At 45.3% G+C, this 15,958-nt stretch overlaps 1 protein-coding gene across 2 annotated transcripts in view; it reads left to right on the plus strand.

Moving 5' to 3' along the window:
- Window positions 1–6,272: 6,272 nt before the first annotated feature.
- Window positions 6,273–15,958, plus strand: part of pcgf1 (polycomb group ring finger 1) — a 46,857-nt gene continuing 37,171 nt past the window's right edge. For both annotated transcript variants that reach the window (XM_078554742.1, XM_078554748.1), the window contains exon 1: window positions 6,273–6,986. In XM_078554742.1, coding sequence (XP_078410868.1) covers window positions 6,900–6,986 — 87 coding nt within the window. In that variant the 5' untranslated portion in view covers window positions 6,273–6,899. The remainder of the gene's footprint in view (window positions 6,987–15,958) is intronic.

The following is a 15,958-nucleotide window of genomic DNA, read 5'->3' on the forward strand; positions in this document are numbered from 1 at the left end:
TGTAGGTCGGACAAGTGGAAAGGGTAATGAAAGAATTGAATCTGGCGTTTCCACATTGGACGGACGGACGGACGGACGGACGGACGCAAGATGTGTTGGATTTGTCGGTGGGTAGTGACGATGTGGACTGAATGTGGGGGATTGAAGCTCCAACCGTGGTTTCACAAGAAGCCAAGGATACGCACCATCAGATTAAGCTTGGGTATCTGGGGATAGGAGATCACGGGCTAGGATGCTGATTTGATGATGGCTGAAGAATATGGCCTTAGTGTTGTTAATAGAAATTGACAGCACGACAGGAGGAGCCCATTTGGGCTGTTATCCCTTCTGGCTTTTTGCCATATTCAGTCCCATGTTCTTTACATTGCCCCATGGTTTCCTCTGCTTCAAATATCAATCGAATGGCTCCTTTAAAAGATGCAGTGCTCTCTTCCTCAGCTATTCCTCAAGGCAAAGCATTCCATATTCCAGACATTCTCCTAATCACTTTGCTCTCTTACTGACCCGTTTTAAATTGATCATTCATATCACTAGCCTCCCTGAGGAAGTCTGCTTCCTCTATTGACCCAAGTCAGTCATTATGAATTTGATAAATCCCCAATAAATCTCTGCTTGGATGCCGTGTAAAATTAAAGCACATGGGATTGGGGGTAGTGTATTGAGATGGATAGAAAACTGGTTGGCAGACAGGAAACAGTAGGAATAAATGGGTCTTTTTCCAAATGGCAGGTAGTGACAAGTGAGGTACCGCAGGGATCGGTGCTGGGACCCCAGCTATTCACAATATATATTAATGATGTAGATGAGGGAGCTAAATATAATATCTCCAAATTTGCAGATGACACAAAGCTGGGTGGGAGGATGAGCTGTGAGGAGGATGCAGAGATGCTTCAGTGTGGTTTAGACAAGCTGAGTGAGTGGGTAAATGCATGGCAGAGGCAATATAATGTGGATAAATGTGAGGTTATCCACTTTGGTAGCAAAAACAGGAAGGCAGATTATTATCTGAATGGCTATAAATTGGAGGGGGGGGTAATGTGCAACGAGACCTGGGTGTCCTCGTACACCATTTGCTGAAGGTAAGCATGCAGGTGCAGCAGGCGGTAAAGAAGGCAAATGGTATGTTGGCTTTCATAGCCAGAGGATTCAAGTACAGGAGCAGTGATGTCTTGCTGCAATTATACAGGGCCTTGGTGAGATCACACCTGGAATATTGTGTGCAGTTTTGGCCTCCTTATTTGAGGGAGGATGTACTTGCTATAGAGGGAGTGCAGTGAAGGTTTACCAGGCTGATTCCTGGGATGGCGGGACTGACATATGAGGAGACATTGAGTCGGTTAGGATTATATTTGCTGGAGTTCAGAAGAATGAGGGGGGATCTCAGAAACCTATAAAGTTCTAACAGGACTAGACAGGGTAGATGCAGAAGGATTTTCCTGATGGTGGAGGAGTCCAGAACCAGGGATCACAGTCTGAGGATACAGGGTAGACCATTTAGGACTGAGATGAGGAGAAATTTCTTCACCCAGAGAGTGGTGAACCTGTGGAATTTGTTACAATGTTTTGGCCTCAACTACTTTCTGTGGTATGTTTTCAAGAAGGAGTTAGATATAGTTCTTGGGGTGAAAGGGATCAAACGGTATGGGGAGAAAGCAGGAGCAGGCTATTGAGTTGGATGATCAGCCATGATCATAATGAATGGCAGAGTAGGCTCGAAGGGCCGAATGGCCTACTCCTGCTCCTAGTTTCTATGTTTCTCTACCCCTCCGAGCATTGAGTTTCTCCTCATGAACATATGAGAAACTATGGTTATAATGATGAAAACATCAATGTAATATATAACCCAATGGTGCTAAGGAGCAGTATAAGTAGTAGTAGAGTGCATAATCAATTCGAGTGTTATTTCACATAGCACTGTGCTCCAATTCATCTTTCCTTTATTCTTTCACGGGATGTGAGTGTCGCTGGCTAGGCCAGCATTTATTGCCAATCCCTAATTGCCTTTGAGAAGGTTGTAGTGAGCTGCCTTTTTGAACTGCTGTAGTTCCATATAAGTACACCCACAGTGCTGTTAGGGAGGGAGTTCCAGGATTTTGACCCAGCGACAGTAAAGGAACGGTGATATATTTCCAAGTCAGGGTGGCGAGTGTCTTGCAGGGAAACTTCCAGGTGGTGGTGCCCCATCTATCTGCTGCCCTTGTCCTTCTAGATGGTAGAGATAAAAACAAAAAACTACTGCGGATGCTGGAAATACAAAACAAAAACAGAATTACCTGGAAAAACTCAGCAGGTCTGGCAGCATCGGCGGAGAAGAAAAGAGTTGACGTTTTGAATCCTCATCACCCTTCAACACTGAGTAAAGTTAGGAGAGGGGTGAAATATAAGCTGGTTTAAGGTGGGGGAAGTTGGGGGGGGGGTGTTGTAGGGACAAGCAAGCAGTGATAGGAGCAGATAATCAAAAGATGTCACAGACAAAAGGAACAGAGGTGTTGAAGGTGGTGATATTATCTATGAAAATGTGCTAATTAAGAATGGATGGCAGGACACTCAAGGTACAGCTCTAGTAGGGGTGGGGTGGAAAGACTGACAGGGTATTACAGTTATAGATTTAAAAATAATGGAAATAGGTAGGAAAAGAAAAATCTATATAAATTATTGGAAAAAACAAAAGAGAGGGGGAAGAAATGAAAAGGGGGTGGGGATGGGGGAGGCAGTTTAAGATCTAAAGTTGTTGAATTCAATATTCAGCCCGGAAGGCTGTAAAGTGCCTAGTCGGAAGATGAGGTGCTGTTCCTCCAGTTTGTTAGGCTTCACTGGAACAATGCAGCAAGCCAAAGACAGACATGTGGGCAAGAGAGCAGGGTGGAGTGTTAAAATGGCAAGCGACAGGGAGGTTTGGGTCTTTCTTGTGGACAGACCACAGGTGTTCTGCAAAGCGGTCGCCCAGTTTGCGTTTGGCCTCCAATGTAGAGGAGACCGCATTGGGAGCAACGAATGCAGTAGACTAAGTTAGGGGAAATGCAAGTGAAATGCTGCTTCACTTGAAAGGAGTGTTTGGGCCCTTGGACGGTGAGGAGGAAGTGAAGGGGCAGGTGTTGCATCTTCTGCGTGGGCATGGGGAGGTGCCATAGGTGGGGGTTGAGGAGTAGGGGGTGATGGAGGAGTGGACCAGGGTGTCCCGGAGGGAACGATCCCTATGGAATGCCGCCGTGGGGGGTGAAGGGAAGATGTGTTTGGTGGTGGCATCATGCTGGAGTTGGCGGAAATGGCGGAGGATGATCCTTTGAATGCGGAGGCTGGTGGGGTGTTAAGTGAGGACAAGGGGGACCCATCATGTTTCTGGGAGGGAGGAGAAGGCGTGAGGGCGGATGCGCAGGAGATGGGCCGGACACGGTTGAGGGCCCTGTCAACGACCATGTGTGGAAAACCTCGGTTAAAGAAGGAGGACATGTCAGAGGAACTGTTTTTGAAGGTAGCATCATCAGAACAGATACGACGGAGGCGAAGGAACTGAGAGAATGGGATGGAGTCCTTACAGGAAGCGGGGTGTGAGGAGCTGTAGTCGAGGTAGCTGTGGGAGTCGGTAGGCTTGTAATGGATATGGATGGTAGAGATCATGGGTTTGGAAGGTGCTGTCTCAGGAGCCTTGGTGAGTTCCTGCAGTGCATCCTTTAGATGGTACACACTGCTGCTACTGTGCATTGGTGGTGGAGGGAGTGAATGTTTGCCATTAAGTGGACTGCTTTGTCCTGGAAGGTGTCAAGTTTCTTGTGTTGTTGGAGCTGCACTCGTCCAAGCAAGTGGAGAGTATTCCATCACACTCCTGACCTGTGCCTTGTAAATCGTGGAGAGGCTTTGGGGAGTCAGCAGGCAAATTACTCAATGTAGGATTCTTAGTCTCTGACTTGTTCTTGTAGTCACAGTATTTATATGTCTAGTTCAATGGTAACCCTCCAGGATGTTTACAGTGGGGGCTTTGGTGATGGTAATGCCAGTGTCAATGTCAGTGCGAGTGTCAAGGGGCGATGGTTAGATTCTGGCACGAATTTTACTTGTCACTTGTCAGCCCAAACCTGGATATTGTCTAGGTCCTGCTGCATTTAGACATGGATTGGCCAAGTATCTGAGGGGCCCCAAATGATGCTGAACATTGCGCTATCAGCAGTGAACATCCCCACTTCTGATCTTATGATAGAAGGAAGGTCATTAATGAAGCAGCTGAAGATGGTTGGGTCTAGGACACTATCCTGATGAACTCTTGCAGCAATGTCCTGGAACTGAGATGCTAGGTTTGACCCCAACCAGCGGAGAGTTTCCCCGATTCCCACTGATTCCAGTTTTGCTAGGGCCACTCGATGCCACACTCGGTCAAATGTGGCCTTGATGTCGAGGGCAGTCACTCTCACCTTACCTCTGGACTTCAGCTCTTTTATCCATGTTTGAACCAAGGCTGTAATGAGGTCAGGAGCTGAGTGACCCTGGCAGAACCCAAACTGAGCATCAGTGAGCAGATTATTGCTAAACAAGTGTTGCTTGATAACACTATTGAAGACCCCTTCCATCGCTTTACTGATAATCAAGAGTAGACTGATGGGGTGGTAATTGGCTGGGTTGGGTTTGTCCTGCTCTGTGTACAGGGTATACCTGAGCAATTTGCCAGGTAAATACCAATATTGTAGCTGTACTGGAACAGCTTGGTTAGGGGCACACCAAGTTCTGGACCACAAGTCTTCAGCACTATTGCTGGAATATTGTTGGGGCTCATAGCATTTGAAGTATCCAGTGCCTTTGGCTGTTTCTTGATTTCACGTGGAATGAATTGAATTGGCTGAAGACTGGCATCTGTGATGCTGGGGACCTCCCAGAGGAGGCCATGATGGATCATCCACCAGGCATTTCTGGCTGAAGGTGGCTGCAAATGCTTCAGCCTTATCTTTTACGCTGATGATCCCAATCATTGAGGATGAGGTATTTGTGGAGCCTGAGATGTTTATTGTATTGTTCATGGCTGGATGTGGCAGGACTGCAGAGCTTAGTATTTCTTAAATGGTGGGAAGTTGGTAAGTGTTGATGTCCAAAGGGACCTGTGTCTTTGTTCACAAGTTGCGAAAAGCTAGCATACAGGTGCAGCAAACAAGTAGGAAGACAAATGTTATGTTGGCCTTTATTGAAAGGAGTAAAGATATCTTGCTGCAATTATATAGAGCCTTGTGAGACCTCAGCTGGAGTATTGTGCACAGTTTTTTGGTCTGCTTATCTAAGGGAGGATGTATTTACTATAGAGGGAGTGCAACAGAGGTTCACCAGACTAATCCCAGAGATGGCAGGGTTGTCTTATGAGGAGATACTGAGGAAACTGAGCCTGTATTCCCTAGAGTTTAGAAGAATGAGAGGTGATCACATTCAAACATACAAAATTCTTAAAGGGTAGACATGGATAGGATGTTTACCCTGGTCAATCTAAAACTAGGGGGCAGAGTCGGAGTATGGGCAGGCCATTTAAGACTGAGATGAGGGGGACTTTCTTCACTGAGGGTGGTGAATATTTGGAAATCTCTACCCCAGAGGGCGGTGGAAGCTCAGTCGTGGAGCATGTTCAAAACAGAAATCGATAGATTTCTGGATATTAATGACATCAAGGGATATGGAGGTAGTGGGGGAAAAAGGAGGTAGATGATCAGCCATGATCTGTTTGAATGGTAGAGCAGGTTTGATGGGCTGAATAGCCTGCTCTTGCTCCTACTTCCTATATTCTATAAAACAACATTTTGTGGCTTTGAAAAAAGGAATTGTGTAAATCTTGAGAGAGTCTTCAGGGTTAAGAGTGGGATAATGGCAGTTTGCTGTATTGTAAGGGTGGACTCAATGGGCTGTATTGTAAGGGTGGCCGAGTTGTACTTTTAAAAAAAATTTGTTCATGGGATGTGGGTGTCGCTGGCTAGGACAGCATTTGTTGCCCATCATATACCCTAATTGCCCTTCTTCAGAGGGCAGTTATGAGTCAACCACATTGCTGTGGGTCTGGAATACCACGTAGGCCAGACCAGGGAAGGATGGCAGATTTCCTTCCCTAAAGGACATTCGTGAACGACCAATCAACAATGGTTTCATGGTCATCATTAGACTTTTAATTCCAGATTTTTGGTGAATTCAAATCTCACCATGTAGAGCATTACTCTGGTTTCTGGAATACCAGTCCAGTGACAATACCGCCTTTCCCCCCCCCCGCCCCCGACAATGATAGAGTTGATCTGCAGACATTTCTTGAATGGAAACTTTAAGTTTATTTACAATATACTCAGCAGCAACCGACATGTGCTTTCATCCCCAACTCTATCTCTACACTGACTGCTGAGGTAGCCCACACTTCACACTCCATTGCTTACTACAGATCATGTGATCTTCCATACAAATATCATTCTTTAAAGGTACATAACACACTAAATAAAATCACAATTATCGGCTGAATAGCTTCATTTCTGTAATGCTGTTACCATCCTCCGGTTCTATGTTGTTCCTCGAAATAGAGCATAGCATCTTTTGTCTTCCTTGGGGAAGTGTTGCCTTACAACAGTGCAGTTGTCCCCAGGTACTGAGCTGGAAATTGTCCATGGCTCTGGTGCTGTATTTCTAATTGCATTGTGCTCTTTCTGCTAGCCCCATGATCTGATGTTGTACCTTCTATTGTACTCTATGCTATGCTATCTCTGATCATACTGTCCCATAGTGTTGTACATTTCATAGCATCATGTTCTTGTGCCCTGCTGCACCCACCCCATTTGCACCATTGCTATTCTACCTGCAGCATCCCAGTTGTCCAGCTGCTATCACGCGGCGCTCTGCGCGGCACGTGCGGTGACGCGATGACGTCACACTCAGACGCAGAGTGACGCAGCGCCATGGCGGTTGACGCTCCGATGGCGAACGCGATGCGGCTCCGGAACCAGCTTCAGACCGTCTACAAACTGGACCCGCTTCGGAACGAGGTGTGAGGGGAAGCTGGACCGTCGGGGGGGTGGATGGGGGGAGCGGGGGAGGATTGCGTTACAACGTCTCCGGCGACGAGTGGCCGCCAGTCCGGTTTCCCCTTCTCACAACCATTGCGATCGAGTGTCGAAGACGGGGCGCATGCGTTGTTACCTGGGTAGCTGCGTGCCCGGCATGCTGGGCATGCGCTGTTGGCTCGGCTGGTTCGTTGCCGGCGAGCTGCACATGCGCAAGGGCAGCAAGACATTTGACCACAATGCGCATGCGGCTGTTCGACACAGTTGTTTATACAGTTGCAAATTAAGCTGCAAGAAACGCGGATCTTATGCGCAATCTTATTTAAAGCAGTTTCTACCCACTGCTTTTCTAGTATAAATTTCTTTTCCAGAATGTATAATGGTAATTTGCTACGTAAACTTCTCATGCTGTAATTATATAATCCTGCCTGTTGGCACGATAGCACTTCCATAAACTTACCCAGTTAGCAAGATGCCAACAAGGACAGCATAAAACATGGAAAGAGGAGCAGGGCATTCCATCATAAAACCATAGGGCGTAGGAGCAGAAGTAGGCCACTCAGTGAGATCATGGCTGATCTGATAATCCTCATCTCCACTTTCCTGCCTTTCCCCCATAACCCTTGATTCCCTTGCTGATTAAAAATCTGTCTATCTCCTCCTTTAATATACTTAACGACCCAGCCTCTACAGCCCTCGGCAGTAAAGAGTTCCATAGATTAACTACCCTCAGAAGAAATTCCTCCTCATCTGTTTTAAGCTGTCTGGTCCTAGACTCTCCCACAAGGGGAAACAACATCTCAGCATCTACCTTGTCAAGCCCCCTAAGAATAGAAACATGGAAAATAGGATCAGGAGTAGGCGATTTGGCCCTTCGAGCCTGCTCCGCCATTCATTATGATCATGGCTGATCATCCAACTCAATAGCCTGCTCCCACTTTCTCCCCATACCCTTTGATCCCTTTCGCCCCAAGGGCTATATCTAACTCCTTTCTTGAAAACTTTGGCCTCAACTACTTTATGTGGTAGCGAATTCCATAGGCTCACCATCTCTGGGTGAAGACATTTCTCCTCATCTCAGTCCTAAATGGTCTACCCCGTATCCTCAGACTCTGACCCCTGGTTATGGACTCTCCCACCATCGGGGACATCCTTCCTGCATCTACCCTGTCTAGTTCTGTTAAAATTTTATAGGTTTCTATGAGATCCCCCCTCATTCTTCTGAACTCCAGCCAATATAATCCTAACCGATTCAATCTCTCCTCATATGTCAGTCCCGCCATCCCAGGAATTAGTCTGGTAAACCTTCGCTGCACTCCCTCTATAGCAAGAACATCCTTCCTCAGATAAGGAGACCAAAACTGCACGAACTATTCCAGGTGTGGTCTCACCAAGGCCCTGTATAATTGTAGCAAGACATCCCTGCTCCTGTACTCGAATCCTCTCGCTGTGAAGGCCAACATACAATTTGCCGCCTTAACCGCCTGCTGAACCTGTATGCTTACCTTCAGCGCCTGGTGTACGAGGACACCCAGGTCTCGTTGCACATTCCCCTCTCTCAATTTATAGCCATTCAGATAATAATCTGTCTTCCTGTTTTTGCTACCAAAATGGATAACCTCACATTTATCCACATTATACTGCATCTGCCATGCATTTACCCACTCATTCAGCTTGTCCAAATCACACTGAAGCATCTCTGCACCTCCTCACAGCTCACCCTCCCACCCAGCTTTGTGTCATCTGCAAATTTGGAAATATTACATTTAGTTCCCTCATCGAAATCATTAATATATATTGTGATTAGCTGTGGTCCCAGCACTGATCCCTGCGGTACCACAATAGTCATTGTCTGCCATTCGGAAAAAATCCCGTTTATTCCTACTCTTTGTTTCCTGTCTGCCAACCAGTTTTCTATCCATCTCAATATATTACCTCCAATCTCATGCGCTTTAATTTTACACGCTAATCTCTTATGTGGAACTTTGTCGAAAGCCTTCTGAAAGCCCAAATAAATCGCATCCACTGGCTCCCCCTCATCAACTCTACTAGTTACATTACTGAAAAATTTCAATTGATTTGTCAAGCATGATTTCCCTTTCATAAATCCATGCTGACTCTGTCCAATTCTACCACTGTTTTCCAAACGCTCAGCTATTAAATCTTTTATAATGGACTCTAGAATTTTCCCCACTACCGATGTCAGGCTGACTAGTCTATAATTCTCTGTTTTCTCTCTACCTCCCTTTTTAAATAATGGGGTTACATTAGCTACCCTCCAATCTGTAGGAACTGTTCCAGAGTCTATATAATCTCGGAAGATGACCACCAATGCATCGACTATTTCTAGGGCCACTTCCTTAAGTACTCTGGGATGTCGATTATCAGGCCCTGGAGATTTATTGGCCTTCAATCCCATCAATTTCCCCAACACCATTTCCCTACTAATACTGATTTTCTTTTAGCTCCTCCCTCTCGCTAAACCCTGTGTTCCCCAACATTTCTGGTATTTTAGTTGTGTCTTCCTTTGTGAAGACAGAACCAAAGTATGTATTTAGTTGGTCAGCCATTTCTTTGTTCCCCATTATAAGCTCCCCTGTTTCTGACTGTAAGGGGCCTACGTTTGTTTTCACCAATCTTTTTCTCTTCACATACCTATAGAAACTTTTACAGTCAGTTTTTATGTTCCCCGCAAGCTTACTCTCGTACTCTATTTCCCCTTCTTAATCAATCCCTTGGTCCTCCTTTGCTGAATTCTAAACTGCTCCCAATCCTCAGGTCTGTTGTTTTTTCTGGCCAATTTGTATGCCTCTTCCTTGGATCTAATGCTATCTCTAATTTCCCTTGTAAGCCATGGTTTGGCCACCTTTCCTGTTTTACTTGTGCGCCAGACAGGAGTAAAGAATTGTTGCAGTTCACCCATGTGCTCTTTGAATGTTTGCCATTGCCTATCCACCGTCATCCCTTTTAAGCAACCTTTCCCAATCCATCATAGCCAACTTGCGTTTCATACCATTGTAGTTTCCTTTATTAAGTTTCAGAACCCTTGTCTCAGAATCAACTACATCGTTCTCCATCTTGATGAAGAATTCTATCGTATTATGGTCACTCATTCCCAAGGGGCCTCGCACAGCTAGATTGCCAATTATTCCTTATATATGAATCTTATATGTTTCAATAAAATCGCCTCTCATTCTTCTAAACTCCAATGAGTACAGGCCCAACCTACTCACCCTGTTCTCACAGAATCACATCTCCATAAAAAAAATTCCTCCATACCTGGAATCAACCTAATGAACCTACTCGGGACCAAAGCTGTTCACGGTATTCTACGTGTGGTTTAACTGGTGCCTTGTATAGTTTTAGTCATCAGTAGGATCATGGCTGAGCAGTATCCAGCCTTGGTTCCAAGTCCTTTAAATTCTCGAATATAAAAGTAAAATACTGCAGATGCCGAAAAGCCCTTAAATTCTCTGCCCTAGAGTGCAGTTGAGGCTCAGTTGTTGAGTATTTTCAAGATAGAGATCGCTAGATTTCTGCATACAAAAAACATCAAGGGATATGGGAATAGTGCAGGAAAATGGTATTAAGGTAGATCAGCCATGATCTCACTGGTGGAGTGGGCTTGAAGTGCTGAATGGTCTACTCATACTGCTATTTCTTATGTTCTTATAAATAGCCTTGCCTAAGGAAAACCTGCTGATCTCAGTTTTGAAATTTTCAGTTGTTCCCTGGTTTTCTCAGCTATTTGGGGAAGTGAGTTCCAGATTTCTACTACACTTTTATGTGAAGAAATGTTTGACATCAGTCCTGAGCATCACAGGTTCTGATTTTTAATGCTATGCTCTCTTTTTTCTGTACTCCCTCACCAGACGAAATTGTTTCTCTCTGGCTACCTTGTCAAATCCTTCAATTGTCGTCGTCATCACTGATCACCTGTAAAATTCTATTCTCAATGGAATACAATCCTAATCTCTGCAACCTATCCTTATTATTTTAATCTTTTTAGCCCGGGCATCATTCTGGTGAATTTGAACATATATAACAGTTTTAAATATTCTTCGAAGAAACTCTGAAGAAGAGTCATACGGCTTCGAAACATTAACTCTGTTTCTGTCTTCATAGATGCTGCCAGACCTGCTGAGTTTTTTCCAGCATTTCCTGCTTTTTGTTTCAAATACTCTTGACCAGTTTGCCACAAAAAGAGACGTGGAGTCTGCTGTTAGCCAGCCGGTTGCTGAGGTGGAAAACAATGATTTGTTTTGTTTTGAGTTGGGTTTCGGGAGAGGTGCTAGTGGGTGAGAATGTTGCTCTAACACAATAGAAGTCCTGGGTCAATGTGCTGCTGGCATCCTCAGTTGCTTTCCTGGGTGCCAAGGGCCTGATCATCTGCATAGTCAAACTTCCTAGAGGTGGTGGGTAGCATGTTGCTCACATAGATCTTGAAGAGGATTGCAGTTAAAACTAAGCCTTGGGGAAGTCCATCATTCAGGGTCCTGGTGACACTTGCTGGGTGGCTAAGTGCAACCCTTTATTTTCAATTGCTGAGCATTGAAAGGGCATCCATTGTAGCCTGGGACTGGAGAAGTCTGACAGCTTTCAATAGAAGACATGTTGCCACACAGTGTCATATGCTGTTGGAAGGCAGTTGAGTGCAACACTGTCTTGAGCATGCATTGGTAGCCAGTCTTAATGGTACTTGGTCAACGTGACTCTTACCAAGCTTGAATCCAGTTTGTTCCTTAAGGAGAAGCAGAATACTGCAGATGCTGGAGATCTGAAATAAAAACAGAAAATGCTGGAAATACTCATTCTGACACAGTTGCTGCCATAAACTGCTGAGTATTTCCAGCATTTTCTGTTTTTATTTGTCCCCTAAGGAGGTTGGGCTCCATCAGTGGCGAGAACCAGGAGGAGATGCTCAAAGCAGTTTATAAGAGATACTTGGCAGAGATATGGGCTGACGACTAGCTTGGTCATCAGAAGATTTCCCTGGCTTGACGATAGCGGTGGTTTTAGCCTCTCCCCAGATTGATAGAATGACACCAGTTGCACGGATTTTGGTAAGGAGAGAAGCCAAACAGGTTTTGATGCACATTCTGACAAAAAGGACAGATGGTGCAACCTCTGGGCTGACACCAGCATCACCAACCAAGATCTGGTGAGTGATCTGACAGTAGAGTCTCCATCCCTCAAACAGTCACCTACAGGATCTGCTCTCTCCATGCAAGAACATCACACCTCCTCCACAAATGGAATTGCAAAGACTGCCTAGCATGCAAATGTAGTTCAGACTGCTTACCACATTGTGACTGAATGTGGCCTTTGAAAACCTGCCACTGGGTTTAATGCATTTCACCTAACAACACACGGTGCTGTAACTTGTCTATTCAAATTGGACTTGGATTTATAAAGCTGCAAGATGTCTTGTGCAAGAAGAATTATAAATGATCAGGTTGCAAATAGCAGCTTTAAAATCGAGACTGCGTTATATCTGCGTGTCTTGGTATTGTCTTGCCTATGATGTCAGAGAATTATTTTTTTGAAATTTTGCATAAGCTTGGCTCATGTCCATTAGAACCAGACAGTTTAGAGTTCTAAGTTAATCTTTCAACTAACATGGAGCTCTCCCTCAGTATTGGCCTGGTGATCTGAAACAAAAACAGAAAATGCTGGAAAAACTCAGCAGGTCTAACAGCATCTGTGGAGAGAGAAACAGAGTTAATGTTTCGAGTCCATATAACTTCTCTTCAGAGCTAAAGAGAAGTAAGAATGTGGTGAAATTATACTGTTTAAGGGGAGGTGGAGTAGGTGAAGCTGGATAGAAGGCCAGTGATAGGTGGGGGCAAAGGAGAGATGGACAAAGATGTCATGAACAACAGGACAAAGGGGGTTTTAATGGTAGTGGTAACGGCTAAAGGAGGTGCTGATCATGGCATTAAGGTAAGAAAATAGAATGTGATAATAGCAGGACAAGGGTAAGCACTCTGAAAAGAACAACATGAGCAAGTGACAGATGGCCCTTGTGGGGGAGGGGACGGTGGTGGGGGGAAAAAAGATCAAAAATAGGATAAAAGGTGGGGATAAAATGATAAATAAATAAAAATAAGTGGACACAAAAAATAAAAATGAATATTGAAAAAAGGTGGTAAGAAAGGGCTGAGGAGAGAGTTCATCATCTGAAGTTATTGAACTAATCGGAAGATGAGGTGCTGTTCCTCAAGTTTGCATTGGGCTTCACTGGAACATTGCAGCAGGCCAAGGGCAGACATGTGGGCAAGAGAGCAGGATGGTGTGTTGAAATAGCGAGTGACAGGAAGGTCTAGGTTATGCTTGCGGACACAGCGAGGGTGACCGCTTTGCGGAACGCCTAGTCTGCATTTGGCGCCTCCAATGTAGAGGAGACTGCATTGGGAGCAGTGAATACAGTAGACCAAGTTGAAGGAGGCACAAGTGAAGCACTGCTTCACCTGAAAGGAGTGTTTGGGCCCTTGGACAGTGAGGAGGGTGGAGGTGAAGGGGCAGGTGTTGCACCACCTGCAATTGCATGGGAAGGTATTGGGACGATGGAGGAGTGGATCAGGGTATTCTGGTCCAGTAACGGTCCCCACATAATACCACAGGGGGATGAAGGGAAGATGTGTTTGGTGGTGGCATTGTGCTGGAAATGGCGGAGGATGATCCTTTGAATGCAGAGGCTGGTGGGGTGAAAAGTGAGGATAAGGGGGACTCTATCATGGTTCTGGGAAGGAGAGGAAGGTGTGATGGCAGAGATGTGGGAGATGGGTCGGACACGGTTGAGGGCCCTGCCAACCACAGTGGGTGGGAAACCTCAGTGAAGGAAGACATGTCAGAAGTACCCTGGTGATATCTGTCTTGGTTTATGTACTGAAGCCCTGTGACTTCAATCCCAGTTACTGTTAACTGGCTCACAATGATATACTCTGTGGAAAGCCCCTTCCCCCACTGTCCTTTTAGAGAAGCAAACCTTACCTAGTCTAGTCTATTTGTGTTTAAATATTAACTGTATTCCAAAGTGGCCTAGCAAGATTCTCCATTGGACTAAGGCTATTAGGGATGGGGATGGATGGCTTTGCCAGCGATGCTTACACCTGAGTAAAACTGTTACTTTTCATGTTGCTGCCATGAAAGACATCCCTTGATCTTTCTTTGAACATCCTCCTTGGAAAGTCTGCAGCCAGAAGGTCTTGCACATGATTGGTCATTCCAGTTATGTTGCCTGCCTTTCTACACTGGAAAAAGGATGCTGTACTGAGGAGGAATCCACAGGGACATTTTTGATGTTGCAGGCAGTCTATACTCTGAATTTTAAACTTTTAAAGCTGTGGGACTTGTCATGATTTTTTTCTTTTATTCATTCATGGGATGTGGGTGTCACTGGCTGGCCAACATTTATTGCCCATCCCTTGCTCAGAGGGCATTTAAGAGTTACATTGCTGTGGGCCTGGACAGCAGATTTCCTTCCCTAAAGGACATTAGTGGATCAGATGGGCTTTAATGACAATCAGTAATGGTTTCATAGTTATCATCATGATTCCAGATTTTGTTTTGTTGAATTCAAATTTCACCATCTGAGAGATTTGAACCCATGTCTCCAAAGCATGACCCTGGCTCTGGAATACTAGGCCAGTGGCAGTACCACTATGCCACTGCACCCCCCCCCCCCCCCTCCCCCTCCTTTGCCAGGCTCTATGGATGTAGGATTACTCCTCTAGAGTCAGTGGTCAGTGTTCAGTCAGCTTGGATCATGAATGATTGTTGACTATTTGACTACAAAGGGCACCACAATAAAAAAAAATTGTTCATGGGATGTGTATGTTGCTGTAAAGACCAGCATTTATTGCCCCTTTCCTAATTGTCCTAGAGAGGGTGGTGAGCCATCTACTTGAACTGCTGTAGTCTAAGTGATAAAGTACCCTCAAACTACTGTTAACAAAGTGGAAGAAGTAAATGTTTGAGGTGGAGGATGGGGTGCTGATCAAGCAGACTGCTTTTGTCCTGGGTGGAATTGAATTTCTTGTGTTGTTGGAGCTGCACTCATACAAGTGAGGAATTTTCCATCACACTCCTGACTTGTGCCCTGTAGATGGTGGACAGGCTTTGGGGAGTCAGGAGATGAGTTACTTGCTAGAGAATACACCAGTCTTGTAGCCACATAATTATATGTCTGGTCCAATTAAATTTCTGGTTAATGGGAACCACCTGGATGTTGATAGTGGGGGTTTCAGCGATAGTTTAGCTGTTGAACACCAAGGGGAGATGATTACATTCTCTCTTGTTGGAGGTGGTCCTTGTTTGACACTTGTGTGGCGTGAATGTTACTTGCCTGCCCAAGCCTGAATAGTGTCCAGATTTTGCTGCAGATGTGCATGCTGCTTCACTATATCTGAGGAGTTGTGACTATAGTTAACCATATTTGTGTTGATCATCTATCTTCGAGACTGTGCGCCTCATGCTGGGGTGTGGCTCCATGGTTCTTTGGTATTGTCCCAAGGGTTAATTCTTTTGAACCTAGATTGAGTTGTTCCACCACATTCAGTTGTACTGGATTCTACCCACCCTCTAACATTCAGCAGGATAGTGATCACAGGCATGAACTCTGGCTGGCTTGCCCTTTCCTAATTCTGGTGCTGTGGCCAGTTGTCGCAGCCTCACTGTAGCCTGTGTCATAGAATCATGCAGCATGTAAGAAGGTCACTCAGACCCTCCCTGTTTCCTAGTACAAGACCCTGCTCTGACTATGAGCCTGTAAGAGATCAACCTGGCCCAATTTGAATACTCTGTGGCCTGACTGGGTAGAGTGCTCTTTGAGTGGTCTGAACTGGGATGGGAGGGTCAGTTCGCTCATTAGTCTGCAGACTTCGGTGGGGAGGTGTTCGAAGGCTGAAAATCAGAAAAGGTGAAAATGTAGTCAGTTTAGACTGGGAGGGCAG

This window comes from Cetorhinus maximus, chromosome 1 (assembly GCF_964194155.1).
Source record: "Cetorhinus maximus chromosome 1, sCetMax3.hap1.1, whole genome shotgun sequence".
In the NCBI taxonomy this organism is placed as follows: domain Eukaryota; kingdom Metazoa; phylum Chordata; class Chondrichthyes; order Lamniformes; family Cetorhinidae; genus Cetorhinus; species Cetorhinus maximus.